Source organism: Pteronotus mesoamericanus, unplaced genomic scaffold (assembly GCF_021234165.1).
Source record: "Pteronotus mesoamericanus isolate MK-2021 breed Mesoamerican mustached bat unplaced genomic scaffold, CSHL_Meso_final contig_2, whole genome shotgun sequence".
Classification (NCBI taxonomy): Eukaryota; Metazoa; Chordata; class Mammalia; order Chiroptera; family Mormoopidae; genus Pteronotus; species Pteronotus mesoamericanus.
Genome location: NW_026555084.1, coordinates 32025332 through 32053246, shown reverse-complemented (window position 1 = coordinate 32053246; position 27915 = coordinate 32025332). Strand labels below are relative to the sequence as shown.

Sequence of the window (27915 nt, the reverse complement as noted above, 5' to 3'; positions counted from 1 at the left end):
GCATGCCGTGTGTGTGCGCCCCCGGCCGGGGCCGGGGAGAGGTAGCCCCACACACATACACACACACACAGAGGGGCTGGGCCTGGCCCGGCGCCCGGCGCTGTCCACCCAGAGCCCCGGGGCAGGCGGCAGTGCCAGCCCGGCCTGGCAGGCCGTGGAGGGACAGGAGCGTGGGCAGGGTCTGAAGGGCCAGTGTGAAGGGCCAGAGTCCACCAGGAGGGGCTCGTCCTCGCAGCTCCCCCGGTGTAGGGGCGGGGCCCCGTCCGGCTTCTGCCTGTCCCTGGCGGGTCCCAAAGCTGGTGAGAGTGTAGGTGGTGGCGCCTGGCTGGCCTCAGCACTCAGCCTCTGACACTGTGAAGAGGCCGCCGTCCGGCTGGCCCAGTCCGGCCACCGCAGCAGCCAGCTGGCTGAGGTTGCCGCTGGGGAAGTGCCTTGCCTCCCACAGGTTGAGGATCATGGCTGTGGGGCTGGGTTTGGAGGCAAAGAAGCTGAGATGGCTGCGGAGGGGACGGGAGGAAGGGAGCCCATCAGTGGCCTGGCCTCGGCCCGGGCCCCCTGAAGGCAGGGCCTCCCCTCTGCCGAGCACACTGGGAGCCCCGGCTGCTGGCAGATGGGGTAGAGGCCCCACAGCGTCCTGTCCACCCCACCCGCCCTGCCCTGGAGGCTGGAATGCGGGCGGCCTTGGCAACCCTCCTTGCCCATCTCCCAGGCACCTGTCCAGGTGGAGCTTCTGGGCCAGAGTCCGCCAGTCGGCACCCCGGCTACAGGGTGGGTCCAGGCTGGTAATGATCTTCTGCCGAATGAGGAAGGGGATCTTGAAGGCACTGGGGCCCACTAGGGCTGGGACCCCCCCTTCACTCTCCAGAGCCAGCAGCTCAGTGAATCTTGTGTCCTGGGTGTGAGAAGGGGTGAGGAGCATTAGAACTTTCCCTGGCCCAGGCCCACCGCAACTTCCTGCTGGAGGCGCGCCCCAGCCAGCCCAGAGCATGGCACTGAATGAGCGCTCTGCTTCCTGGACACACCCTCGCTAGGGTCAGCGGTGCAGTGAGCCTCGTTTCCCCGCCCCTGCACACCCGCACGCCCGCCCTCCCCGCTCACCTTCCCAGCCTGTGCGGAACACACAGGTTCCTGGTGCTCCTCCCGCCCCCTGTGTCCTTGAGCTCAGTCCCTGCCGCCAGAGATGCGGCCTTTCCCTCACTGTCGTCTGACTCCTACTGATCCTTCGAGACCCGGTACAAAGTCCCTCCTCAGGGAGGCCTGGGGCCCAGGCTGCTCCACGTCTCCTTCCTGCTGCTCCCACATCCTCTTCAGCCCCTTCCCAAGTCCCGCTGTGCCTGCCTGCAGCTGTCTGTCTGCACCTGCACCCGCACGGCCCCCCCACCCCCGCACCAGACTGAGACTGGAAGGAAGAGGCCAAGTGGCTTCAGGTAGGCCTGGGGGGCCTGGCGCACCTTAGAGTGGTGCCGACGCCCCTCTGCCCACCTTGGTGATGTTGAAGTTGATGCTGAAGCTCTGCCCATCACCCTCCACCTGCCACACCCACACCTTGCAGGCCAGGTCGCTGGTGCTGGCGCTGACGCGCTCCAAGGTGAAGGTGCAGTGCAGGTACTGCTGCGTGCCGTTCCAGATGTGATAAAAGGGGATCTCCTGGGAGGGGTGGGGGAAGGGTGGTGTCAGGCGAGCCCCGCATGGCGTGCCTGGCCGCAGGTGCCTCGAGCACCCTCACCTGGTAGCTGACGAGGAGCTTGCTCTTCCACAGGGAGCTGGGCACGTCGTGGATAGAGAGGCGCAGGTTGTGGTAACTGTCCTTCAGGTGCAGGACTCGAGGCTCCTGGATCAGCTGTCCCCCCAGCTGCTTCTCCAGCTGCACCACCTCCTGCGGCGCCCCAGGTGGTCAGCCAGGCCTGGGGGCGGGGAGGCCCTCCCCCTCCCCAAGGGCCCGGGGCAGTACCTTGAGCGCATCTCGGGTGTCGTGCAGGCAGTAGACTCGGATGTTGTACTCCAGGGAGGTGCAGGCCGCGGGGGCAAACAGAAGCAGCTTCAGGCGCTTGGCGGCGGCCACGCTGAGGGCCTCTCCCACCAGGGCGAAGCGGCCCAGCTGCTCCGTGAAGACGTAGCAGGCGCCAGCCTCCAGCTGGCAGTAGTACAGGTGGGAGGGCGCCTCCTCCCCCAGGTGCAGCACATCCTGTGGGCAGGGCCCGGGGGTCAGGTGCAGCCAAGTGCAGCTCCAAGGGGCAGCCAGAGAGGGCGACGGGGCCTGGCGGGAAGCCGGGCTCCACGCGGAGGCCCCTGCTGGCTCCCCTGGGTGGCGGGCGGGGCTCACCTCCCAGCTGCCCTCGCAGGACTGCTTTTTGAGGCGCAGGCTCCAGCTCTCGGGGCTGGGCTCCCCGCAGTGGTCCATGGAGAGGATGACGGGCCGGGTGAGCAGGACTCCGGGGGGCCCGCAGCTAACGATGGGACTCAGCAGGGTCTGACAGCCGGCTAGGGGCAACCTCAAGTGGGGAAACGCGGGTGGGGAGGGAAAGGCATCAGCGGACCATCCTGGCCCCGGGCAGGGGCGGAGCTGGGTTGGGCTTAGGAACAGCTTTTCCCTGAGCCCCCGTCAGGCCAGACCAGGGATGAGCTGGCAGTGACTGGGCAGGGGGCTTCCTGGTGGCCGCAGCGGGGCAGGGCCCACCCAGCCCCAGGCCCAGGGCCCGCGCCCACACCTCACGTCCTCTGGCTTGTGCAGCGTGAGGTAGACCTCGTAGATCTTTCCGCGGGGGATGGCGTCCGGGGGGATGAGGAGGCTGACCCCTGTGGCAGAGGGAAGAGGGTGGGCTTGCCGGGGCGCGAGACCCCAAACGCCCCATCCGCCAGCCCCCACATGAGCCCCCTTTGAGGACCGATCGGTGCTGGCCTGGCCTGGGGACAGAGGTGCCACAGGGACTGTCGGATGACCCACATGTATGAAGCGGAGCCACAGTGACCTTGAGAGAGGCCAAGGGAGCTTGGGTGGGAAGAGTGCACCCAGGTAGTCTGGGCACAGAAAACACCGAACCAAAGGTGCCAGGCGTGCTGGGCCCGCCTCCCCCATGGCCCAGCGTAAACCTTCCCGTTACTCCTGCTGGATCAAGCCCTGCCCCCGCCTGGCATTTACATGTCTGGCCCCAGCTGCCCTCCAGCCGCCCTCCGGCCCAGCCTGTGCCGCACGCCCACTGTGCCAGGGCCTCTGCCCCGGCTGCCTCGCCCCCCGCCCCGCTCAGGCTCCCCCACCTCCACCGCTGTGGCCCCCTCTGGGGGTGGCGGCCCTCTGCCACCCCGCTGGACTTTGCCCCTCACTTGGCAGTGGCCCCTACAGGTGGGGCTGGGGCCTGGGACAACCCTGTCGGCTTGGGTGGCCCTCCCTGGTCGGGGAGCCATTGCACGTGTGCCCTCCTGTCCGGCTGGTTCACCTCTGCCCCGGCATCTTGCAGGGACAGCAGCGAAAGTGCCTGCTGGGTGTCCCGGGGGAGAGGCAGCGGCGGGATGCGGGGGCAGGGCTCGGGCAGTTGCTCTGGGGATGGCGAGGGGTGGCCCTGCCCCACCTTCCTGCCCTTTTAGGACAGGGAGCCCTCACGCTAGGAGAAAAACTCCGTGACTCTATCCCACGAAGTCCGAACGCACAGGCACGCTCTCCAGAGGGGGCGGCTGGAACGCCACCCGTTCCAGGAACTACGGCCCAGGAGAGGAGAGCCAGCGACGGAGCGTTTACAGCAAATGCTCCCTCCACCAGCCCATGCTGCCCGCTGGTGCCCGCCCCCGGCGCCGGTGACAGCCCCAGAGATCTGAGTGTGCACATACCCGCGTCCTCACTCAGCGCTCACACTGAGTGCCGCCCGGCGCCCGGGAGGGCGAGGGGAAACCAAGTGGGTGGCAGTAAAGAGTCCCGGGTGCTGGGGGAGACCACCCTGCAACAGTCGCTGAGCGCCCATGCCCCTTCCTGAGAGCTTGGCACAGGCCATCGCACCTCATCCCGGGGCCTGGACACGAGGCATAGGGAGTGGGGGCTGCTGGGCCCTCGCCTGGCGCGGGGGCGGGGGCGCGCAGAGGGCCTTGTGCCTGCACAGAGCTGCGTGGTGCGCGTGGCGTGCTGAGCGCCCACCGTGGCCACGGCAGGCTTGTCGCCTGGGCTTTGCAGGGGGTCTTGGGGAGCCCGGGAAAGGGCTCAATCAGGGGAGGGACACGATGGAGGGTGACTGCCAGGAGCCATGAACAGATGACAGGTAGGTAGGGGCTGGTCAGGGGAGGCAGTGGGGGGATGAGAGGCAGGGCCGCAGGAGCGTCGGCAGGAGGGGTGTGTGACCGAAGCTGGCGGGGGTGGGAGGGTGGGGGGGTGAGGAAGAGCCGGAGGTCAAGGTGATCCCCAGCCTCTGACTCCTACGGCGCTGTCCCTGAGGTGGGGGAAGCCAGGAAGCAGGAGGTTCCGGGGGAGGTGGGAGACAGTGCTGTTTTAGGCACAAGGAATGTGACGTTCTGTGAGACACCCAGATGGAGCTGCCCGGGAGGCAGCTGGGTGTGCGATTCTGGTGCCCGGGAGAGCCGGGCTGGGGATTCGGGGTGGGAGTGATCCGCACGGGGGCGCGGCAATTACAGCCACGGAGGGGGAGAGGGCACCAGGAGGGGCACTGCGGCCACCTGGGTTAGGGGACAGGCACCCAGAGCAGCTGCAGAGGGGCCAGAAAATCGGGCGACGTGGCTGCTCTGAGGGAGGAGAGAGTTTCAGGGTGGGAGTGGCCAGCCCCACCAGAGGCCACTAAAGATGCCCACGGAAAAGGTCCGCGGGCTCTCTACCAAGGGGTCTCAGGGCCCCTGTCACGGGGGTTTCTGTGAGGTGGTGGGTGGAGAAGCCCCCGTCTAGTCTGGGCGTTTGTCCTCTGCTATCTCTTCACCGGCCCCAGCTCGGGGTCCAGGGCCCTCCCGGGTTCGGCATACGTGGGCCGGCTGGCTGCGTGCAGGAATGGACCAAGCCCTGTGCCCGAGGCCGCGGAAGTGGGCAGCCCCGGCCACGGCCTCCGCGCCGACCCACTGCTGGCCACGCTGCACCGTCTCCCTCACTCCTCGCTGCCCCGCTCAGCGTCTGGGGCGAGGCTGAGTGGCACGGGAAGAACCTCGGGATGTTCCCCCCTCCTCCTCCTCCTCCGTGAGGGACCCGGGGGCTAGTCTGGCCTCTCGGGGCCCCCGGGGCACTCGGGGGCCCCCACCTGTGTGAGGGACCATCAGCCGGCCCCCGAGGAAGTTGAAGGTCCCATAGGCCATGTTGCTGGTGCTGCGCGGCAGGGAGCGGAAGTAGTTCTGGGCGGACAGGCGGGAGACGAAGTCCTCGGCCTCGGAGGTGGGCGAGCTGTGGTGCAGCGTGTGGCGGCCCCCGCCCAGCGGGCTGAGCAGGTGCCCGTTGCTGAGCTGGAACTTGGGGCTGGGCCCGTCCTGCCGGGGGCACAGGCTGCCCTGGTAGGTGGTGGTGGCGGTGCTGAGGTCTGGCTGGATGGTGAGCAGATGGGGACTGTCTGCAGGACAAAGGCAGGCTCAGGGGGGGCTCTGGGGGCGGCCCGGCGGGCGGCCAGGGCAGGGGGCTGGGGCAGGGGCCCCGCACCTGCTTTGCTGGGCTTGATGCTGACGGGCTGGAAGCCTGAGGTGAGGATGGACGAGTCGGCCACATCTGAGTCCAGCCCCTCCTTCTTGCGGCAATAAATGAGGATGAGGACGAGCAGCAGCAGCAGGAGGCACACGGCCACGGCGACGAGCCCCACGTAGAGGGCCACGTCCTCGGGCCCGGAAGCAGCTGCAGGCGAGAGCGCGGCCTTGGAGGCGGGTGCGGGCGGTGGGGAGGGAGAGGCCGCGGCCCCCGCCCCGGGAGGATGAGGCCCCGCTCCTGGCCGTCAGCCGCCAGGCAGCCGACGCTGGCACAGGGGCACGTGGCCCCCGCCTGCACTGGCCCCCGCCTCGCCGGGTCACTGAGCCATGCGCATCCCTCACAGGCCCTGTTCCGGCTGAGGTTGCGGCTCCCGGAGAATGGGGGGGTGGGGAAGGGACACTTCCCTGGGTGGCCTTGCAGGGGCCGCTAGACTGAGCCTGTTCTTCTGGGGTGCAGGGCAGCTGGGGGGTGCTCCCAGGATCCTCAAAGCGGGGAGCTGCTTCCTGGGGGATCCACCCATTGGGCTCCGGGCAGGTCCCTGCCCTGGCCCTTGTCATTGTCTTCCTCTGCAGGCCTGGGGCAGGCCAGGCGGTGATTGAGTGCCTGGAGGAGCTGTATTGATTTTAGAGGGGCTTTGCATAATGGAAGGAATGTCCATCAGAAAAGAATTGACACAGATAATTAGGTTTTTAATTGAAAGAATGGGGGAGGGTGTGTTCTAGAGAAAAAATCCAACCGAGATCTTTAATTGTTAGTTATGGCCTTGTAATTAACAGGCCTCACAAGCCTGCTGTCCCCACAGGACTTGTGTGTGCACTTGGGGGACAGGGAGGAGGCCAGGCTGCAGGAGGGGCGGGGAGGGGCTGGGACAGGTACCGCTGCTGCCTGTGCACAGCCAGCCTCAGATGCACGCAGGTCCCGGGGCCGGCGCGGGATGTACTGGGGCGGGCGAGGGCACGAGTGTGGGTGTTTACGGATGGGGGCCCCGAGGGTCCTGAGTTTGGAGTGGGGGGTGCAGCTGATGGCAGGGGATTGCGTGCCTCAGCCACCGCCTCCCTGGGGCAGGGCCGGGCCAAGCCCGCCAACCCGAGGACTCACTGTGCACGCAGAGGTCGCTGGTGCAGTTGCGGGTGTCCAGGTCAGCTCCCCGGCACTCCTCGCCGCCATTGCGGGGCGCTGGGTCAGAGCACTCGCGGCTCCGCCAGTGGGTGCAGTCAAGCCCGCAGGCCGACCACTTGCTCCAGGGGCTCCAGCTGCCGTCCACTGGATGGGGGACAGACACAGGCAGAGAGGGCGGCGCAGTCAGCCTGGGGAGCCAGCTCAGGCTCCGGGAGCCAGGCCAGGGCCGGGCCCCGTGGCCTGCACGCCCTCCAGTGTCCAGGCGGCCTGGGTGACGCATGCTCATGATGGGACGCGCAATGACACCTGCCTGTTTGGCTCTACCCGCGCGGGGGCCGTCCCGGCCCTGGGGCAGTGCGGGCGCCCCAGGCCGGGCCCTGCCCCTGCCCCACACTGACTGTTCCTGTCCTGACTGTACCTCAGACCCTGGGACTCAGGCCCTCCGCCGTGCCTGAGCCGGACATGGACCGGGCCCCGCCTCCGTCACACGGAACCCCGTCCTGGACTCAGACCGCGCCTGGCCTGCGTGTGGGCGGTGGGATGGAGCCCTGGGGGCAGCTGGTGGGCGCGATGGAGCCAGGGCACGGAGATGGCGAGGTGAAGAGCGATGCGGGAGGCGGCGGCCGCTGGTACCTGGGCACAGGGTGGCGCAGGCTGTTTTCTGGACATTCTGCCCCTCACAGAAGGCGCCCCCGTTGAGAGGCGCCGGGTTGGTGCAGCTCCGGCTCCGTTTCTGCCAGCCGCGCCCACAGCTGGCGCTGCAGACGGACCACTCGGTCCACGTCGACCACCCACCGTTCACTGGCCGGACAGAGAAGGACTGGGGTCAGGGAGCGGGGGCTTCCTCAGACACGCTGGCCCAGGGGCTGGGGCGGGGGCTGGGCGGGGAGCCCTGGAGGGGGGCCACGCTCTGCCAGCTGCCCCCGGGCCGGGCAGCACCCACTCCGCGGCCCCTTCCCTCCGCCAGCAGGCGCTGCGGGCATGGGGGCAGCCAGTCCTGACTTCGCTCCGGGCCTCCGGCTCAGACCCCAGCCTGTCGCGGCAGCGACTCCCAAGCCCCACACTCTGCCTGCTCCTAGGGGTGCCCAGGACACTACTTGCCACCTGAGGTCGCCTCTCCTAGTCTCCCTCTGACCCCTTGCCGCCTCCTGCACAGTGCCCGGCCTGCAAATAAGCCAAGGGATGCTGCGGCCACAGATGACCACCAGCCCGCGCCACACCTTCGCCCAGACACGCCCTGCGCCCCCGATTGCCACAGCAAGGTCCCCGCCCTTCCCCGTCAGGCCACAGAGGGGCCCGCCTGGCCCTGGCTCCCCGGGAGCCAGCTGCAGTGCCGCCTGCGGACGCCCTCCGCCCGTCCCCCGTCCGCCGGCGCCGGGGCCCACCATAGACGATGACAGCAGCGGAGGCGCTGCGGCGCCGGGCTACGATGTTCTTGGCCACGCAGGTGTAGTTGGCCGTGTCGGCCAGGCGGGCCTGCCGCACCACCAGGCTGTGCTCCCGCGTGATGTACACGTTGGGATCCAGGGACGGGTCCACCAGGTCCTCGTTCCGGAGCCACTCCACCTGGGGGAGGGAGCCACACAGCTGCACTGCCCGCCCCGCTGGCCCTGCCGGTGGCCGTGGCCCCGAGGGTCGGCCCGGGTGGCTGGGCAGGCGGCGCCTGAGCCCGGGAACCCTCTTACCTCTGCGGGGGGGATGCCCTCCGGGGGGCGACAGGGCAGCACGATTCCCTGCTCCAGCGACACCTCCTTGGCCAGCGGCTCCTGCTCGAAATTCTTGCGCAGATCTGCAAGGACAGGAGTGTCCCGCAGCCTGAGCGCCCCACGCCGGCCAGCCTGGCCGGCTCTGCCCCCCCCCGCCCCGGTCCCGCACGGGCCACAGTACAGAGCAGGAGGGCACAGCAAGTGCCCGGGGCCAAGGGGTGGCTGGGCAGGGCCCGTAGACACTCCCCTGCGGAGGCGGGACCCCCCCCCCCCCGCCCCTGCCACTGGGGCTGCCCCCTGCGGGCGTCCCTGGACTCACAGGCAATGCGGATGTAGGCCTTCTGGCTCTTGGTGGTGCCCGAGGAGCTCCAGGCCACGCACTGGCACCAGTACTCCTCCAGCCCGAACACCTTCTCCACCTGCTGCCGCGAGACGTTGATGCGGACCTCCATGGCGGGCAGGCCTGCGGGGAGGGGCGCAGCTGGGGCCGGCGAGCCGAGCGCCGGCCCCGGTCCCGGACAGCAGCCCTGGGTTCCCAGCCTGCAGGACGGTCTGGGGGACCCACCAGCAAGCGCAGTTTTTATCCCCTGGCGGCCAGGAGCAGGTTCTTAACACTTCCATTCTTTATATGTCGCTACCCAGGGGCCTGTCTCCCCGGAGCCACTTACAGAAATGTCCCTAACAGGGCTTCTGGCAGCAGGGGCTGGCCTCCCAGGACCCTGGGAAGAGCGGGTGGGGCCGACCAGCCAGCCCTGAGGGCTTTGTGGGTATAAAAGGGCAAGGAGGGAATGGCTCGGTCCCAGGGGGTTAGCAGGTGGCTCCTGACATGTGATAACATAATAGCAGCTATTAACAATATAATTACGCCATTGCCTGGTATGATAATAGACCTCCGGGCTTAGCAAGCAATCCCCACATGCTGGCTTGTTATCTCCGTGGACCCGCCCCTGGACCACACGCTCCTCAGCTTCTCCGCTCAGTGGGTGAGGAACCGGAGGCTGGTGGCAGCAGGGGCCTGCCACAGGCCCTCCGGCCACGGCCGCCCGGGCCCAAAGCAGGCTGAGGGTGCCCTGGAGTCCCCCGGGTGGGTTGTGGGTGCCTGGGCAGTGGGGGAAATGTCGGTAAGGGTGTGGGGCTGGCCCGCGGAGAAGGCTCTGCCGCGACGGGCGCTGGGACCCGCTCCGCACCAGCCGGGCTGGAGGGCCCCCTCCAGAACGGACTCAGGCCCCTGCCCTTGGCCACACTGGGAGCGGGGGGAGGGTGGGTGCCAGCAGGGCCCAGACCTTCTGAGGACCCAGGCGGGGGGGGCAGCAGCCCCCCTCCCACCTCCCAGCCAAAACCAGTGTCCTGGAGTGAGAAAAGGCTGTTTGTTTCCAATTTCTCCTCCTTCTGACCCCAATTTCCCTCGGGTCACTGGCTTATCAGAAAGAGGGAGAGAGGCCGGGCAGCAACGTGTTTCCATTGTTAACAGAGAAATTCAATTAGGGCTGCTCGGCAGGAGCTACGGCCCAGCTGAGCAGGGAGGCTGTCTTCTCTCTCAATTTCTCTGCCGTGTCTTCCCTGACCCCTGCCCGCGGCCCTGCTCAGCCCCGCCCCCCCCCCCCCCACCGGGTGCCCCAGACTCTCCTCTCACTTGCCCTGCCCCTGGCTGGTTCTCACAGGAGACTGAGGGGGCAGTGTGGCCTCTGGCTGAGGTCGTTACCTGGGGCTCTCTAGGGGCTCTCTAGGGGTGGGGTGCAGGCTGAGACCCGAGGGACCCTCCCGGGGTCTGTGAACAGGAGGGCCCTGGGTGCCAGCCACCTGTCATGCACTGAGTCTTGAGGCATCTGAGGAGAAGCTGGGCACACACCCCAGGGGTGCAGACCTCCAGAACATTTGGGGCTGGGTAGTTTTTCTCTCCAGGGGACAGGTCTGGGGATGGACCACTCCACCCCTGCCGGGGGCGGGGAGCTCACACACGGCCCAGCGAGCCAGCCTGGGAGAGCGGCGCTGAATTCAAGCTTGCCTGTTTCCTCCTCCCACCTCCTCGCCCCCTTCCTGCTGCCGGCAGTGGGAGCCACGTCTGTCTGCCACGCTCCGCCGCCAGGCTGCGCCCTTGAGCCCCCACACGCTCCAGGAGGGTGGTGGACCCAGGGGGAGATGCGGACCCTGCCATGGCGGGTCCAGGAGGTGAGGGGCTGTGCCCGCTTCCCTGCGGGTCACTGAGCAGCCTGAATCCTGGGAGCATTTCTGGGCACAGCTGTGTCTGCACCTGCCTGGTAACTGAGCAGATGCTAGTTGGGGGGGGGTCCCTGCAGGCCCAGGGGACGTGGGGTGTGAGCAGAGGCACGCGGGGAGGCTGAGTACTTCTGGGAGGGAGGGGACTGGCGGGGTGGGGGCCCTGAGGCCAAGCTGGGGCTCAGGTCTCCCTTCTTGCCAACGTGCATCTAATGACCAGTGAGTCTGTGCAACACAATAAATGACACCCCCAGACTGGACTCCAACGCTTGGCTTTGCAAATTTCAGGCTTTTCTGTCACCCGTAGGTTTGGGTTGAGGGCTCTCAGGCTCGGGTCCCTAACCCCTGGTCTTCTGGTTAGGGAACAGGGGCAACTGAGGGGCACGGCCGGGGTGGGGTGCTCTCTCCGGGGTCCCTCCCAGCGCCCCCCCAGCCCCACACGGGCACGGCTGTGGCTGCAGGTCTGGGCTGGCCTCTGATTGCCGTCACCCCGCCTGACCGCAGGCTGCCTCTGGGTCAGGGGCTGTGTCTGTGTGTCTGTGTGGCGCCACGGCAGTGACGTCTGTCTGTGGGTGAGGGAAGCCTTTCTGAGCTTCAAGGCGCTCAGTGGCTTTGGGTTGAGAAATCAACATGATCAATGAAAATTCAGAGGTTCTTGGCCACGAGAGAGGGAGGAGGGGTGCTCGGGGCAGGAGATGGTCCTGGTGGCCGGGGTGGACGTGTCTCTACGAGCTCTGCCCTCTGTCTGGCTGGAAGGGAGCAAGGCCAACAGAGCCTGTCAGGGGCCTTGGTGTGCGCGCTGGGCCTGGGCCGCGGCGGAGCCAGGGATCCCGACCACCTCGGGGTAGCAGGAGAGAGGGACGGGAGGCTGGGGGCCCCAGGGGGTTGGCCTGGGGCCTTCCAGAGGTGCCGGGACAGACCTTCCGGCTGCAGAAAGGCAGGTCCCTGGCTGTGGCTTCCCCCTCCTCACCTGTCATTTCCCTGGGGGACCTGCCACAGCAGTGGGAGGACTTACTATGCGAAAACGTTGCCCCGGGCCCTGGGAGTGGGGGGGAAGAAAGGCCTGTGTGTGTGATCTCACAGCCTCCCCACCGGCCTGCAGGGGGCCTCCTCATCCCCACTTACAGAGGAGGAAACCGAGGCTCAGGGAGGGGAGGGGACTCGCGCTGGCGGGGAGCAGAGTCTACCCTGGGACCATGTGAGTCCTCAAAGGTGCCCACGTGGGCAGGAAGGTTCTGGTACCCCTGCCGGGCTCTGTGAGCAGGGGCTGTGGCCCTGGGGGTGCGGATGGGGCCAGGGACTCTCAGGCCACAGAGCTACCGACCTCCTCCCCTCCCCTGCTCCGAGGGTGGAGGGCAGAGCTGGGTCACCTGCCCCGAGAGCCCTGGCGGCTGATGGCAGCACCCGACCCAGGCCTGGTGCAGAGCAGGTGCTCCATGCCCGCCTGGGGCCTGAAGGGAGCTGCCAGCAGCGGGCGCGGGGCCGGGCCACAGACCGCTGAGGAGGCGGCGGGGGTGGCTGGTGCCGACACCGGGAGAAGGCGGCCAGCCCTGCTGTCCCGGGAGCGGAGGATGGGGTGCGAGTTCTGTGGACCAGACCGCCCGGCGGGAGCCCTTTTGGGGGCCTGTGGGTGCCAGAGCTGCGGCCCCGTCCCCTCTCTCACTGGCAGGCTGGCTCTGAGGACCGAATCACGCTCGGCCTAAGCTCAGGGCTTGTGGCTCGCATCCAGGTTACGGTGAGGGGCTCCTGTTCTCCGGCAGGAACTGCCCGCCTCAGCTGCCTCTGCCCAGCGCCGACTCCCATGGCGCCAGCCTGGCCCCCCCACCCCCCGGGCTGGCCCCCTGCCGCCGCCGTCCCCACACCAGCCCTGCCGGCCCCGGGCCTGGGAATGCGGCTCCCAGGTGGTCTCAGATGAGGCCTGGGTGGCACTCTTCTCTGGGGCCTTCCCGGTCACTCAGCGCCTCCTGCCTGGGGTGGAGTCGTCTCCACGGCCCGCGGTCCCCTGCCAGCCTCGGCATCAGCTGACTGGGCACAGCCCACCGGTCCCTGGCCACACTGCCTCTTGGGCCTCATGAGGGCAGCCGCGCCCGCAGGGAGCGCGCGCTGTGTCTCAGGTGGGCTGAGGTGGCCAGGGAAGGGCTCAGGATGACCCCAAGGCTCCGCGAAGCACCGAGGCCAAGGGAGAGCAGAGGAGCTGGACCGGGGCTGGCCAGCGAGCAGGAGGGGCTGCGTCAGCTCCGCGGGCCTGCTCGCGGGCAGTGTGGCCCCCAGGGCCCACCTGCGGCCTGAGGCTGGGTGGGGGCGGGGCATGGGGTGTCCCACGGAAGGGGCGCCTGGAACCCCTCTCTCCACGGCTCAGCCGAGTCCCCCTGGGTCCTTCTCAGTGTCTTTGCATCTGCCACTCCCGTCAGGCCCCCACACTGGCTCCCCGGTGTCACCTGTAGCCCAGGCCGAGTTACACAGCAGCTGGAAATCCCGTGGGCCTGGGGCCTCACCCCCAGATGGCGCTGCTGTGCGCCCGCCGCCACCCAGCCCGCCGCCGCTCTGCCCCCGGGGCCTCTGCTGTGCGGCATTCCCTGCCGGGGGGCGCTCTGCCCCTCTTCTCGCCCAGACCAGGAGCTAACCCCTCTCTGTTCCTGCGTCACCTCCCCAGGCAGCCTCTCCTCTGGCTGCCACCGTCCCCAGCCCTCGCTCAGAGATCATGGAGCGGCCCACCGCTCTGCGGGGCTGCGTCCTGCTCAGGGAATGTGTAAAGGAGTGAATAAATGAGTGGGCGCAAAAACTAAATGGTTGCGGAGTGTGGGGCCCGTGGGGTCCATGGGCTCTTCCCACCGTCTGGGGCCCACTCTCTCCAAACCCCTCTTCTTTGCTGGCACAGCTGCCTGGGCCCCGCTGGGCTGACACAGCAGTGCGGACCCCCTCCTCCACCCACAGGCCCCGGACTTTCTCAGGCCTTCCCTCCTATCCCCCACCAAGCTGTGAGGGCTGCCGGGTACCCGCAGACCGGCCTTGGGGTGTGTACAGAAGCCCTCCATGGAGTCCTGCCTCTCCTGGGGATCTGGGTGGTGGAGACAGAGCCGGCAACACGCTGGCCCCGCTCACGGCTGCAGCGCGCCCGCAGGCCCCTTCCTGGGCCTCCCCTTCCGCGCCTGCCCGCCCGCCGCCGCGCCCGCCGGCCTCACCGCTGCTCCCGTCTGTGCTGCGCTCAATCACGTGGTCCACCTGGCGCACCCACTCCCCGTTGCACTTGAAGAAGATCTGCGTGGCGGGCATGGCCTTGCACACCAGCAGCACTGGCTTGTTCTTGACGATGTACACGTCCTCCGGCTCCACCAGGAAGTGGGGCAGCAGGTCCGGGTTGGCGCCGGGCACCGGGTTGGCCACCGTGGCGCTCTGCTGGGCACCTGCAGCGGGGCAAAGGCCGGTGGTGAGCCAGGGTCCCGCTGGGCTTTGGGGTCCTCCGGGGCTCCCTGCCCGTCCGAAGGCGGGGCCCGGCCCCGGGGGGGCCAGCTGCCAGGGCTGAGGCAGGAGTGAGGCTGGGCTGCTCAATGTCCTGCCCCCGCCTGTGGTCCCCCTCTGTAAAGGGGGGAGGCAGCAGCCCCCACTCCTGGGGACTGGGAGCCATGCAGCACTCAGGCCAGTCATGGCCCTGGTAGGAGTTCGGGGAGCGGGCATGGCGCCCGCCACCTGGGGAAAGCCGGAGGGGAGAGGGCCGCGCGGGGGCCAGCCCCTTCCTCTGCTGCTGCGGCTGCCTCTGCCTGCCCCTGGGTGGATCCCCACTCCCCGCCCCTCACACAGTAGGCGCTCAGAAAACACCCAGGGAATGAAGGAGCTCACAGGAGGGGCCCCGGGGGGGCCGGGCAGCCTGGGCCACCGGCTGGGCGGGCAGAGGGTGGGGGCGGGGCGGTGTGCCTGGGAGCCCGAGGGGCTTGGGCCACGTCCCGCCCTTCAAGGAGGCCTGAATATGGGCTTCCTTCTAATTTTAACTGAAAACCGCAAGCATCCCACAAGTCATTTGTTGCTAATTACACAGGTAATTGGCTCTGAGGCTTTGGTGGAGGTAAACCCCGTGCAGTTGCACAGGCCGCTGGACCCGCAGGGCCCCCGAGGGTAGGGCTGTGTGGGGAGGGAGAGGGGGGCGGGGACGCCCTCAGCCCCCCAGCCAGCTGCCCAGCAAACAGGCCCCAATGGCCTGGCCTCCCTCAGGGCACAGGGATGTCCTCACCAGCACACATTCTGTCCACAGAGGCCTCCACGCCAAGAGACCCGTCGGCTCCCTGCTAGCGGTGACCTTGGCCGAGGAGCCGTGTTGCTGCCTGTGCCGGGGCGGAGCGGGGGTGCCGTCTGCCCACCGGGGTCTGGAGGCACCTCACCAGCTTGGCCCCTGGCTCCACACCCTCCCCACAGGCAGCCCAACTCACAGGGGGCTTGGACCCACCCCCGGGGGCATCCACGCGGCCCCTCCCTCCCGCCTGCACAGGGACCCTGTCTTTCCAAGGTGGGGGTTGGCCCCCTCCACCCCAAGACGGTGGTTTTCGGCGGGGACCTGTGCAGGGCCGTGCAGGTGTCCTGGGAATGCCTGCTGCGAGGCTGGGAAGCCTGGCGTGACTTCAGGAAAGCCCTCGACCCTACAGCCACTTGGCTCCGGGGAGGAACGCGGAGAGAGGGCCCTATCCTTGGGGCTGCTGTGGGGGCGAAGTGAGACTGGCGCTCAGCGCGAGCTCCGGGAACGCCGCCCAGGGCCTGCGCACGGTGACGGCAAGGGTCCCTCCCTCGGCTCGGGGACCCTCCCGGCAACCATCTCCAGGGGTGGGGGCTGTTGAGGAAACCGAGGCACAGAGCTGGCGGGTGCCTTGCCCATAAGAGCACAAGATGGGGGTGGTGGGGATTCAGGCGGGTGGGGGGAGCCGAGTACGTATCTTGCCGGAGGAGGCTCTGAGGCCCAAGGGGCGTCACCCCAGACGGCCCGCTCTGGCCCTGGGCTCACATAGTGACTTGGGCAGCCTCGTGCCCCGTTCATTATTCCATTTGCTCTTTACTGTCACTCAGGCGACTCGCAAGCCCCTGCCCCAGGCAGCGGTCTCAGGCTGCAAATTCCCGAGAATGAATTGGATGGTGAGCTCCCGACGTGGGCCTGCAGCGGGGAGCTGGCAGTGGCCTCTCTAGACCTTTATCGGGGCAGCCACAGCCTCTCCGCAGACTCCAGGGCCACGCCGGACCCCTGAGCAGGGCCCGCAGGGGGCTCCGGGGCAGGGGTCACAGGCTCCAGAAGGGTGGGGGAACCCACTGCGGCAGGCGCTGGCCTGTGTGGGACCGCCCCTTGCAGAGACTCAGCGTGATGGCCTGCTGGCCGGGGCCGGTGGGCAGGGTCCTGGCCGGGGGCGTGGGCGGGGAGGGGGCGCGTGGCCCTCCAGCCTCCCTGTCGATCACAGCGCCGAGCACCGCTCCCGGCAGCTGCCCACTGAACCCAGCGCCATCCCTCATGTCTGCATTTAACTGCTAATGAAAAATAAATGTACTGTGACCAATAAGTGACATAGCTCACTTCTCTGGGGCCTCTGTCATGCCACACTGGCATGGCCTGCCCTCCCCCCCGGGGGGCATTTACGGGGGAGAACCTGAGGGGCGCCCTCTGGGTTACTGCTATGCCCTCCAGCAAGGACACTCCAAGGCCACGGGTGCGGGTCAACCCCTCGGTGTCCTCCTGGGGCTGCAGAAGCTGCCTGGGCAGCCAGAACCGCCTTCCCCGCCCTGGCCCTGAGCCCACTATGTGGCCTCCTCCCGGGTGGTCAGCCTCTGTAACCTGCCTGACACTTCCCTGTCCCCGTGAGGCCTCTTGCCTGGATGAAGGCCCGAGCCTCTCCCCTCCACGTTGCAGGCTACCAGAGTGAGTGCTTTTTCCCTTTGACAGGAATCTTGTACTTGCCTATCAAAGACAGCACAACGCAGTGCACTCTCACTGCCAAACGACCTGTGATCCTTTCAACACGGCAAGGTGGCTAGTTCGCCGCAGTTCCCACCCCTCCCTATTGCCCCGCTCTGGTCTTGCTTCTTCTATTTCTGTTATCTGCCTGGCTTCCATGGGCGACTCGGGATGGGGCCAAGTGCCTTGGGCTGGTGTCACTGAACGAACCCCCTGCTCGGGCCCAGCCAGCTCTCCAGCCTTCCCGGGCAGACGCCCACAGGCCCCTCCTGGGCACTGTCTCTGCCCACGGGTCTCTCTCTGTCTGAGACCCCTTCCCTCTGCCCCTCTGCCAGCACTTCCCTACCTTCTCCTCAGGGCCCAACTCCACTGTCCTCACCCTCCCAGGACACCCCACGTGCCGCTCGGCCCTCTCTGCCTTCGGGGCCTGTCCTCACTGTGCTGGGGAGGATGTGAATGGCTGAGGTCCCCGTCCCCACCACCAGCCTGTCCGTCCCTGGTCCCCGCTGCCCAATTCAAGGCTGCCTGGTCTGATGTTAGTGACTGGGGACTTGGAGTGGGGCGCCTGTCCCCGCTCCATTCGGGGCTGCTGAGGTGACAAACACGGAAGAAATGCTCTCCAGGGCAGACACTCCGGAGCTGCAAGGGGACCGGCGGGAGCAGAGCCCACTAGCTATGTGGCCCTGTCCCCTCCTACTCCCCACCCCGAGTTCTCCCGGGGCTTCGCCCCCCCGCCCCCCGCCAAGCTTTCCCACCATCACAGCACACGGCCCAGCTGTCCGCCCACCGGGATTCGGGAGAAGGTCTCCTTTGCTCACTGGCCGTCCCGATGGGCTCCTGGGCACCGGGAACTGCAGACAGGGCTGTGCCGACGGCTCAGGCCCCGAAGTGCGAACCCCATTTCCAGTGAGCCCGGGGCTGGCCCGCTGGCCCCCACCTGTCTCAGGGCGGCACTGGCACCTCTGCTTTGGCTGCTCCATTCAGGATGGTAGGAATGGTCCTAGCCATGTTGCCACTGGCCCGGGGAAGACCACGTCTGCGCATGTGTCCATGTGCGTAGGGAGGCTGGGGGCCGGGGAGGGAAAGTGACCAGCGGAGTGGACCATGGTGGGTCTACCTCGTGTGGTTCATCTGGGAACTTCCACCTAGCCTTCCAGTTTCAGCAAATGTGCCACCTCCTCCAGGAGGCCTTCCCGGATCTATACCCTTCGTTACCTGCCTGAGTGCCCACCTGCCCCCTGAATCTCCCTCTAGGGTACACGCCACATTCAGGACTAGGGTGGGTTTGTTTGCACATTGCCTCTGCTCAGGGTACGAACCTGGGTCTGGCCTGGATACTAATGGAGTGTTGGTTGAGTGACTGAACGACCACCCCTTCTTCTCCCTTGAATTTCAGATCTGCCCATGAGTGGCCCTTCTACTCTTCCCCTGCAGGGAGGCCCTGAGGGGGTGCAGGGCGGCCCATAGGCAGAGCCGGGGGCGGGGAGCGGGCAGCTCTGTGTCCTGCCACACCCACCGCGCCACTGCTCTGAGGCTGAGTCCCCTTTTCTCACCTGCAGTCTAGGATGGTAAGACCTCCCCCTGTAACTCTGAGGCCCAGGGTGGGTGTGAAAGTGCTTTCAAATGTTTTATTTTTAAAGACACCACGAAAATATGAGATGTGACTAATCAAGCGATTAGTGAACTCGTGTTTGCGGAGGAGCGGGACTCAGTGCCTGGGAGCCAGCGGGGCAGGCAGGCTGGGGCCGGGCCAGCCACCACTCCCCGCGGCCCCTGCCACGTGCGTCCCCCCAGCAGCCCCCCTCCAGGGGCACAGCAAGGGGGTGGGGCAGCAAGCCGCCTCCTCCCACGTTATTCTACTTCCCTGAGAATGTTCTGCATTTGAAATGGGCTGGAGGAGGGGCCGGGGCCCAGCAGCCTCGTCCTCCAGCCTCCAGCCGGACCATTTCTGGCCGCTGATGCGGCGCTGATGCGGCGCTGCGCCCCTCGATCCGAGGCCCGGGCTCCCAGCTGGCCTCGCTGCGGACGTGCATTTGGTAGGTGCGCTTGGGTGCTCCACAGGCCCTGGCCAGTGTGTGGGCCACGCACTGTGCCCTGCCCCTGGGTTGGAGGCCCTGCCGGCAGGGGCCTGCGCTGCCGCCTGACGTGCCTGTCGGGCCTTCCACGTGCCCTTCGGGGAGGCCTCGCGACTGTTTGCAATGCCTCAAGGACTTGTGTCCGTTCTGGTCCCAGCTCCGCCCCCACCCCCTTCAGCTAAGATCACCAGATTTTCTGCAGAAAACTCCCACCCCCACGCCATTCAGGCCACCCGGTCACTCAGCGCAGGTGGGCTGACTCCATCTCCCGCCCCAGAGGTGAGCATGCGACACTGCCTGGTTCCCAGAGCAGGTCGCTCCGTGGAATCCCGCGGACGGGATTCTGGGACTTGGGCTGGGCTGATGGGAGAGAGGGTCCCCTTCTGCCGGGCTAGTGCGGCAGGCCCCAGGGAGGCCGAGCCGGAGGGGGAGGGGCCTGCAGTGCGGACAGAGGCAACCCGGGAAGGGAGGGGCCTCGGCCCCGAGACCTGGGTGTTCCCGGAGCCCTGGACGCTCTGGCTGCAGCCAGGTGGAGGGACACCTTTCACAGCGTCGATTCACCTGTCCGCCTGCCTTCTGCCTGGGCCCCCTCTTCTCGCCCTTGAGGTCCTACTCTAACACCCCCTCCCCCGGGAAGCTTTCCTGGCCCCAGACAGAGCCGGCCACACGGCCCCTGAGCTCTTACAACCCCTGAGCAGGCTTGCCCCATGGCCTCACGCACCCTGTCTGCCACTGTTTATGAATCTGTCTGCACCTGAGGGCAGGGCTGAGTGAGACATCCCCTGCCTTGGTGCACCTTAGAGGCTGGCCCGGCTCTGACCCAGTGCCCAGCCAAGGTTTGTTGAGTGAATGTCGAACAGCATTCCCTCATCCGGGACCAGAGCCCAGAAAGGGGTGTCGGAAACAGGACACACTTAGGTTTAGTGGGAAGCTAGCCCTGCTCATCTTCCAATCAATATCAATCAATCAATCAATCAATCAGAAACCTGCGCTGGGCCCAGGGGAGGGAGATGAGGCCGAGAGCCGCAGCAGCGGTGGGGGCTCAGGGATGCAGGCAGTCGCGGGGCGTGGGGGTACGTGTTCCCCTGCACCCCGGTGGCCTGAGATGCTTTCCTGAGCTGTATTTTAAACCTGGGACAGTCTGAGACGGAGGTGCTTCACCCGGGGCCCTGATGAGCGGAGAGCAGCTGTGCTTGTGGTCAGACAGACAGACAGACAGCTGCGGGGGTGGAGGAGTGGGGGGTGGAGGCCCCAAGGCGGCAGGTCCCCAAATACCCCGAGGCTCCAGGACCTGCCAGGAGGTGACGGGCAGGATGCTGCGGGCCGGGCAAGCCGGGGTGCGCGCCCCAGAGTCCTGCCGAATCCAGCCCGTAAGAAGCCCCGCACTGGCCGCCAGCAGCCTCCTGGGGCTCGCTGGCCACTCTGGCCCCTGTACGGGGCGCCTGTTCCTCAAGCCTCAGTTTCCTCATGTGGGCGTCCCCTGCACCAGGACAGGGCGCCCTGCCCAGGGTCTCGGGCACCCACCCTTCCTGGCCCTCGGGCCTGTCCCTTCGTCATCTGCCTCCCTGGCTGTAACTCCCAACGGGAAGGGTTCCCTGGAGGGCGGGGGCCGGTCTGAGTCCGGGCTCTTTTGCCCCGGGGGTGGGGATGGGGGGAGGGCTCAGTGAGTAAGCGAGGGGGACACCGCAGGCTGTCCTGCGAGGAGCGCTCGGGAGGTGAAGGTGACCGGTGCCCCTATGAAGGGAGGGCCGCTCTCCTGACCTGTGCTCACACGCACGCGTGCGTGGTGCTCTGGTTTCCATGGTAATGTGTGTGTGAAAGTGTCAGCGCGGCCACCCCCTCCCCAACATCAGGGAAAGCCACCCCTTTGCCAGTGGGCTCCAGAGGCCTGCCCTGTCCCGGGGACGGACACAGGCCCCGCGGGGAGGGTGCGTGCAGGCTGAACTGCGAAGGACAAAGAGGGCGAGGGGGGGTGGTGGCGAGGGGCAGGCACTGCCTCACCTGCTCAGGAGACCCCCGCCGAGTGGGTGCGGTCTGGGCTGCCCTGCTGGCTGCTGGCTGCCCCAGACCAGGCAGCTGCACGAGGCCCGGGGGGCTCAGGGCGTGCCTGAGGTCGCACAGCCACAGAGGGCGACGGGGACTCTCCTCGCCTCCCAGCCCAAGGCACGCTGAGGGTGGGCAGGGGTCTGGGTGATTCCCAGACCAGACTGTGGCCCACCCAATGCGCCACCCCACTGACTGCGTTTACTGCCTGACCCTGTTTCTCAGGCTCTCCAAGCTGATCCCAGCGCCGGGCCTTTGCGCTGGTGCTTCCCACCTCCCCCTGCTCTCCGCGGGTGCTCCCCTCCCACCCCAGGCCCCGGCCCCCCTGCTGCCTCTTCCCAGAAGCCCGCCCTGACTGCTGTGCCCCCGCCCCTGTCAGTCTGTTTTCCTCAGAGCACTCACCACCGTCTGATGTCACCTTGTTACTGTCTGTGTCCCCGTCCCCTGAAATGGGTCATGACACTGGGGACCACACTTGTCTTGCTCGCTGCTGTCATCCTAGAATCTGGCACAGGGCCTGGCACATGGCAGGTGTTTCATAAACGCGCTGAAAGCACGAACGAACAAACGTGTCTTCCCACTCTGTGCCCGGAGCCTGCACCAGGCGTCGTGCCTCTGCCATCGCCCAGAGGCCCCGACCCACCACCGAAGGGGCTTCAGAGCCACTGGGATGCCTGGGGCGAGGGCTGTGATGGGGGACAGGCCCTGGGGACACCTCCCAGGGCCCCTTCCTGCCCCAGGGCCTCACTTCAGACCAGAGAAATAGTTAATAAAGCGGAGGCCTAAATAAGCATTTGATTAACAAACGATAAAATAGCTATTGTGTCCCCGAATTAAGCTGTAATTGTGGCTGATAATTGGCTGGTTAGAATTTAATAAGCTGCAATTAAATAGAATGGAATCCGGGGTAATTACGTGGTCGCAGAGCCCAGAGAGAACTGGGAAGGGAGGCTTTCTCCTGCTTTGGAATCGTCTGTGGGCGCAGGGTGTGCGCCTGTGGGCGAGCTTCTGCTCTGGGTGTGCGCGCCCCTGCGCGTGCACGACAGGCCTCCACCTTTCACCGGCGGCGCCGCCAGGCGGGCCTGGCCCAGCCCCTCACCACTGCGGGCGGGAGGCCGGCGCAGGCTCTGTGGCAGCCGGGCTGAGAGAGACAGAAGAGGGCCCCGCGCGGTTCCCTGCGCGAGGGCGGCCCTCCTGTCCTCCCAGCGAGAAAACCGGGCTCAGAGATGGGAAGGCCTCGCTCAAGGTCAAGCAGCGATCGGTGGCCGGGCTGGTCCAGATTCTCAGATCGTCCACGGGTCAAGGGCAATAACTCTGCCTGGCCAGCAAGCTGGAGGGTGCCCCCCACCCCACCAGCCCCCCGGCGCCCCCCCATCTCCATTTGTGTCCTCCACCAGGTCAACATACAAGCTAAGGACGGTGTGACTGTTCCACACACGCGCCCTTAAGACGAGGTGCTCGCCGCCCTGTCTGCCATCCCCTCCTCCAAGGCAGGGCCCCCCCCCCGGGGCCGCGGAGGGTGCAGGCCTCCTGGGACCCCAGCCCAGCACACCGCCCCTGCCCCCAGCCCCCACAAGTCTGAGGGGACGATGGACAGCATCGCCAACTTGCCGTTTATGACCCATCAGCATTTTTACAATGTTGCCGGCAATTAATTTAATTAAAGACCCTGTCCCAGATATAGCAGCATTTCATATCTCAGTGGTTTAATGGGAGCCTGGCCAGGGCAGGGGCTGGGTTGTGGGGGGGGAGGGCCGGGAGCAGCTGCCCCGCTCGCCACCGCCTGGCTCAGCCCGGCACACACAGGGCGGGGCAGTTGCAGCCCTGGACGAAGCCCAGAGGCGAGAGGGCAGCCGCCCAGGGACCTGCCGCTGGGAGACTCTGCCCTGACCACAGCCAGCACACGCACACCCGCGCGTGCACAGTCACGCCGTCACAACGGACTCTCCGCGGATTTTCTTATTTAACTCTCATGACTATTCTAGGAGCCAAAAATCTATTTTAAATCTCCAGCTTTCAGGCAATGACGCCGAGGCATGGAGGGCTGGAGTCAGCAGCGAGGGGTAGATACCTGCCCAGGCAGCCTGGCTGCAGGCACCCCACGCTCCTGACCAGGACACTGGCGGTCAGCCCGCGTGTGAGGGACGCAACGTGCCAGGTGCTGTGCGAGGCCCAGGCCGCACAGTGGTGACCGAGGTGGGCTCCAGTCCCCGCCCCATGGGGTGTCCGGCGGCCACAGCCCACACAGTGCCCCAGGATCACGCTCTCCTTCCTGGGTGCACACACCGAGCCCCCATGCGCACGCTGAGCACACCGCCGCCGCTCACTGTCCCCCAGGCTAAATTTGGCTGGGACGGCTGATGCCCTTACCAGGACGGCGCCCCTGCAGCCACTGGTCACCTGTCACCCTGTGACCCCATTCTCAGCAGCTGAGCCCACCTGGCCCCTCCTCTTACGGGGGCCGCAGGAAAAGCCGTCACAGGCCCCTGCTGCCCGCAGAGGCGGCCACGCATCCCTGCTCCCCTCTGCCTTCATCCATGCCGCCGCCTGGCTGTGCTCTTCCCACCCCCCGGGACCTTGCTTCCACGCCACCCCTATGCCAGCTGTCTGCCCACGGCCTCCCAACAAGGGCCCTTGGCTCTCCCTGCTGAGCTCCATGCCGACATGTCCCCCCTCTCTGGATATCCCCACGAACCCTATACCTGCGCCCAGGTCGGGCTCAGTAACTCCCACAAACCTGCGCCCAGGGTTGGCTTGGTGAGCGGGGCCACGCCCCCAAGGAGCTTCGGGGCGTCTCACGGCCTCCTTGCTCCCTGGACGTCCACTACTGCAGCCCCCCAGGGCCCCCACGCCTCCCCCACCCACCCCATCCTCTCCACGGCTCCCCAGCTCACTCAGCTCCCCCTCCCCAATGTGCCTTCCTGTGACCACCTGCTGGCTTCGGTGCCATTGTCAACTCTGCCGCCACAGCCATTTCTAGAAAGACAATCTGATCCCATGCTTCAACCCCCGCAAGCGTTTCCACTGACCGCCGGGCAAAGGTCGGCTCCACACACCCCCACGCCTGACACAGCAGCTCACCCCTGGGCACCCCCACGCCTGCAGCCGGCTCGGTGCGGCCCCTACCCTGCTCCCTGCTCGTGGGACCCTGCAGGGAACCCCACTGGTTCCCAATGCCCTGCCCCACCCCGTTAATTCATAATTCAAGGTGTCACCTCCTCCAGGTGCCCTCCCCAGTTCCTCCTCGCAGGGGACGCGCGGCTTGCTCGGCCGGCTCTCTGGCTGGGGCCGTTGTCTGGCTGACGTGGGCTGGCTGTGTGGGGCCGGCTGGGGGTGGGGCTGGGGGTGGGCGCGTCCTCCTCCCTCAGACTGTGCCCCATCGAGTGCTCGCAGCAGGCCTGGGCCCTTCCTCAGCAGCATCCCGCTCGGGGCCTGGCGAGCTGGGGGACAGCGACTATGGTGGAGTTGAAGTGTCCCCACCCCAACTCTCTGCGAGCTCCAGGGGCAGGCACTGTGTCATTTCTGTCCCTGTCAGCAACGGGCCCACAGCACACACTCACTGGGGGAAGGAGGCTGAGACCTCAGCTGGAATCCGGAGACTGGGTCTCCAGCCCCATCCCTCTGCCTCTTCCTGGCTGTGTGGCTTTGGGCGAGTCCTGTCCCCTCTGGGCCTCAGAAGTTGGGGGTGGCAAACTCAGGTGCCCTTAGGGGCTGGGTGGCGGCCGAGAAAAGTGGAGAGTAAGATGCTGTCCAAAGGCCGGCCAAGAGGTGCCAGATTTTTTCCTTTCAGGAGAAGCTAGAAATCCATTTTTACGTGAAACTTCCTGTTTAAAATGTTGACAACTAATTTAAGCATTTAAACGCTGTGTGGGCCAAACAAGTTGGCAGGCCAAAGCCAGACTGGACAGCGTCCAAGGTCTCCTCTGACTTACAGGTCCCAGGACTGGGGTCACACACAGCAGGGCGAAGCTCCGGCCTCCGCGCCCTGCCCACTCCTCCCAGCCTTGCCTGCTCCCCTCCTCCCTCCTCCCCAGGAACCCCCTCATCACAACCTCCAGGGGGAAGTCCCCTGGCCTCTGGCAGAGGCCGGAGGGGGCCGTCCGCCCATCACCCAGGTGGTCGGCGTTTAGTTGTCAGCACAAGCCACCCCTCGGCTGGCACCTGGGGGTCTTGGAAAGAGCGTCCCGGCGTGAGAAGTGGTGGCACCAGGAGAAGGGGACAGACGAGGCCCGTCTGGCCTTGCCTGCCTGCGGCTGGGGCCTGAGGCCCTGGCCCGGGACAGGCTGCTGGAGACAGGGACGCGGGCAGGTAGGGCTGTGTGTGGTGGGGCAGGCGCTCCACAGGGGACACCCTGCAATGACCCCCTGCATGTGGGCGGGCAGGAGCCCAGGCCTGGCTGTGGCCTTCCAGCTGGGAAGGGGGTGTTTAGCTGCACCCAAAACACCCCGACAAGACAGTAATGAGCCCTCACCCCATTCTAATTACCCACTGTCCAAATAATTACTAGCTTGTTTATTTCACTTAATGGCAGCCATATTTTTTCTCCTGATATTGATTTCATGTTTTCCCGGCTTGTTCATTATCTTTCCTGCCCCCTTAATGGGCTCTGAGGTCTTGCGGTGGAGGAGACAGGGCGGGGGGCCGGGGCGGCGAGGGAACACGGAGGAAAGAGAGGTGGCCGTGGCCACGCTGTGCAGCCTGAGCTCGGATCCCAGGGCCCCAGGGCCCTGCGTACCCACTCACCCTCGACGCCTTCAGGGCGGGGTGTTTTAAAGTGGATAAAAGGAGGGAGAGGGCAGCAGAGGAGAGAGAAGCTCGTGTCCCCTGCCCCCAAAGGGCCCCTAAAGGGACAGGCAGATGCAGAAAGGTGTGAGGGAGGAGGGATGAGGGAGGGCCACCCCGGAGACCAGCTCGGGGGAGGCTGCCCTGTGGGGGCTGCTGCTTGGCTGGGGCTCAGGAGGGGCCTCCTTGTCCCCAGGTCCCCAGGGCTGGCGGGCAGGGAGCAGGAGCCTCCACCCTCAGAAGTCCAGACCCTCCCTGGGCCTGACCCTCACCCTTGGCCTCTGCCGCACCCGCCTGCCATTGCCATGGAAACGTGGGCGCTGCTGCGCTGCCCCCCGGGCAGTGGAAGGGCAGCTCCTCCGCTCTGCAGGGGCAGCAAGGAGAGATGGGGACAAAGAGGGAAGGAAGGGCCAGGGTCTCTTTGGGCAAACATTTAGAGCTTCTTGAAGGGGTCATTAGCTCTTAATAAATCATTAATAATTGCATGAATATTTAAATCTTAATAAAAAAAATACAGTGGGCCCAGTGAGTCTCTGCGTGGGTATTTATTGCTATTGGGCTGGAATCTATAAAAGTTGGTATCGGTCTGACTGAACTGCTGTTATCGCCACAGCTAAATGGGTAATTGGGAGTGAGAGACGCTATCAGCGGATATAAATTACACACAGTAAACCGAGGGCATTAACTGAGGGTTTATTATCAATTATCTCTGCGCTTGTTCCCCTTAAAACGAACTTTAAGTGTATTAACGAGAAACTTACAGGTTTTAACGAATCGAGGGAAGTGAAGGCTGCTGAGGCCCCCGCCTCAGCCCGTTTCCCGGTGGGGGCCCCACCAGGGAGGCCCTGGAGGAGGGCTCACGGGTCAGTGGGCAGGCCACGCACACCAGCGGTCCTGCCTGGGCCAGCGGCGACCACGGCCGGCCCTGAGGCCCGCCCTGACCCTCTCCTGAAGCCCCACCCCAGACGGGTGCGGGGTGGCACTGGGCATCCCGGCTGCTCTGTGTGGGCGGTCAGCCGAGCCCGACTTCAGCAGGACGTGGACAAGGGAGACCCTCATCTCCCCCACACCAGAACGTGGGTGCTGCTGTCAGAGCGGCACACGGAGTGGGGGCTGAGCGGGGTGGGCGGCTGGGTGGGGGGAATGGCTCGCCCCGGAAAAGCCCCGAGCAGGCAGAGCGTTTGCAGAGCGGCTGCATCCACCCCCTGCCAGGATGCACACTCAGCCCACAGGCCAGCTCGCTGCAAGGTCAGCACGACCTCCTTCTGGGCCAGTTCGCTCCCCAGCAGCCTCGGCTCCCTCTGCGTGGCCTGTCAAAAAGGCTGTGTCCGTGTGACCTCGCGTCCTCAGCTTCTTCTGAGAGGCCTGGAGCTGTGGCACCTCTCTCAGGAGCTTGCTCCCCTGCGGGAGTCAGAGGGGGCTCAGAGTCAGAGCAGGAAGTCCCGGGTGTGCACTCGGACTGCCAGGGAGCTGCTGGCGGCAGTGAGCGCACGGCGGGGCCCGGTCTGAGGCGTCCAGGAGGGCTTCCTGGAGGCCAGGTTATCAAGCCGCACAAAATGCCTTGGCGGCCAAGGTCTCCTCGGAGGCCCGACTCTCCCCCACCACTGACAGGAAGCCCGCTGGTTTGACTCTCCGCTGCTCCCCAGGGAGGTCCTGGCTATCCCTTGCCCCCGGGCTCTAGTTCTGTGCTTCACCCGGTTCCTGCTCAGCTCTTGCAGTCTGGCTTTCGCCTCTTGCTCTTCAAGGAAACCCTTCCTCCCATGTGCAAGGACCTCTCCCCCTGATTCAAGACCCCCGCCCTCAGGGTTCTGCAGGGGCTTCTCCCTGCCTGCTGTCCTCTGACCTGCTGTTTCCTGGCCCTGGGGGAACAGCAGGCTTCCACGAGAACCTGGGGCCGAAGCCTCCCAGATCCCCCTGCAGGACCTCAGGGCCCGTCCCCGCAGGACGCTTCCTCTCAGCTCAGCCACGTGGGCGCCCCGAATGGTCAGCTCCCCCTGCAGGTGGCACAGTCCTGCCATGCTGGCACCTGCTGCGCCTGCCTCTGCTGCCCTTGCTTTTCCTCTCCCCTCAGGTGTCGCAGGCCACTGTCCTCTCCACTCGCCGTCTCGCATCCAGCTTTCCGTCTGCGGAGACACTCGCGCTAGCCGGGGCCTGAGGTTAGCGACAGTTTTTATTTTAGAAGAGCTTCGCTCCTGCAAACACAGCCCTGTTCGCGCAGCCCCCTCCAGCCCTCCATGTGGTTCCCACGCCTCTGGGCCCCTCTGCCTCCCTGCTGCCTCCTGCTTGTAAATAATCCTGTCCTCTGTGCCTATAATTAGCCCTAAGTAGAATAATTCATAACAAACTTTATTCCTCCTGGCATCTTTCTTGCTAACATGCTGCTGAGAGCCTCGCAGG

General features: G+C 66.3%; 1 protein-coding gene across 1 annotated transcript; it reads right to left on the bottom strand.

Moving 5' to 3' along the window:
* Positions 1-179: 179 nt before the first annotated feature.
* UNC5A (unc-5 netrin receptor A) lies at positions 180-27536 on the bottom strand. The gene is made up of 16 exons (XM_054567867.1): positions 27362-27536; positions 13878-14099; positions 8798-8941; positions 8458-8561; positions 8158-8338; positions 7406-7573; positions 6752-6916; positions 5612-5800; positions 5223-5525; positions 2709-2796; positions 2324-2492; positions 1952-2185; positions 1727-1876; positions 1483-1647; positions 714-892; positions 180-497 (listed from the first exon to the last, which is right to left on the bottom strand). The coding sequence occupies exons 1-16, from the start codon at positions 27534-27536 to the stop codon at positions 332-334; spliced, it is 2802 nt and encodes a 933-aa protein (XP_054423842.1). The 3' UTR covers positions 180-331.
* Positions 27537-27915: the final 379 nt, after the last annotated feature.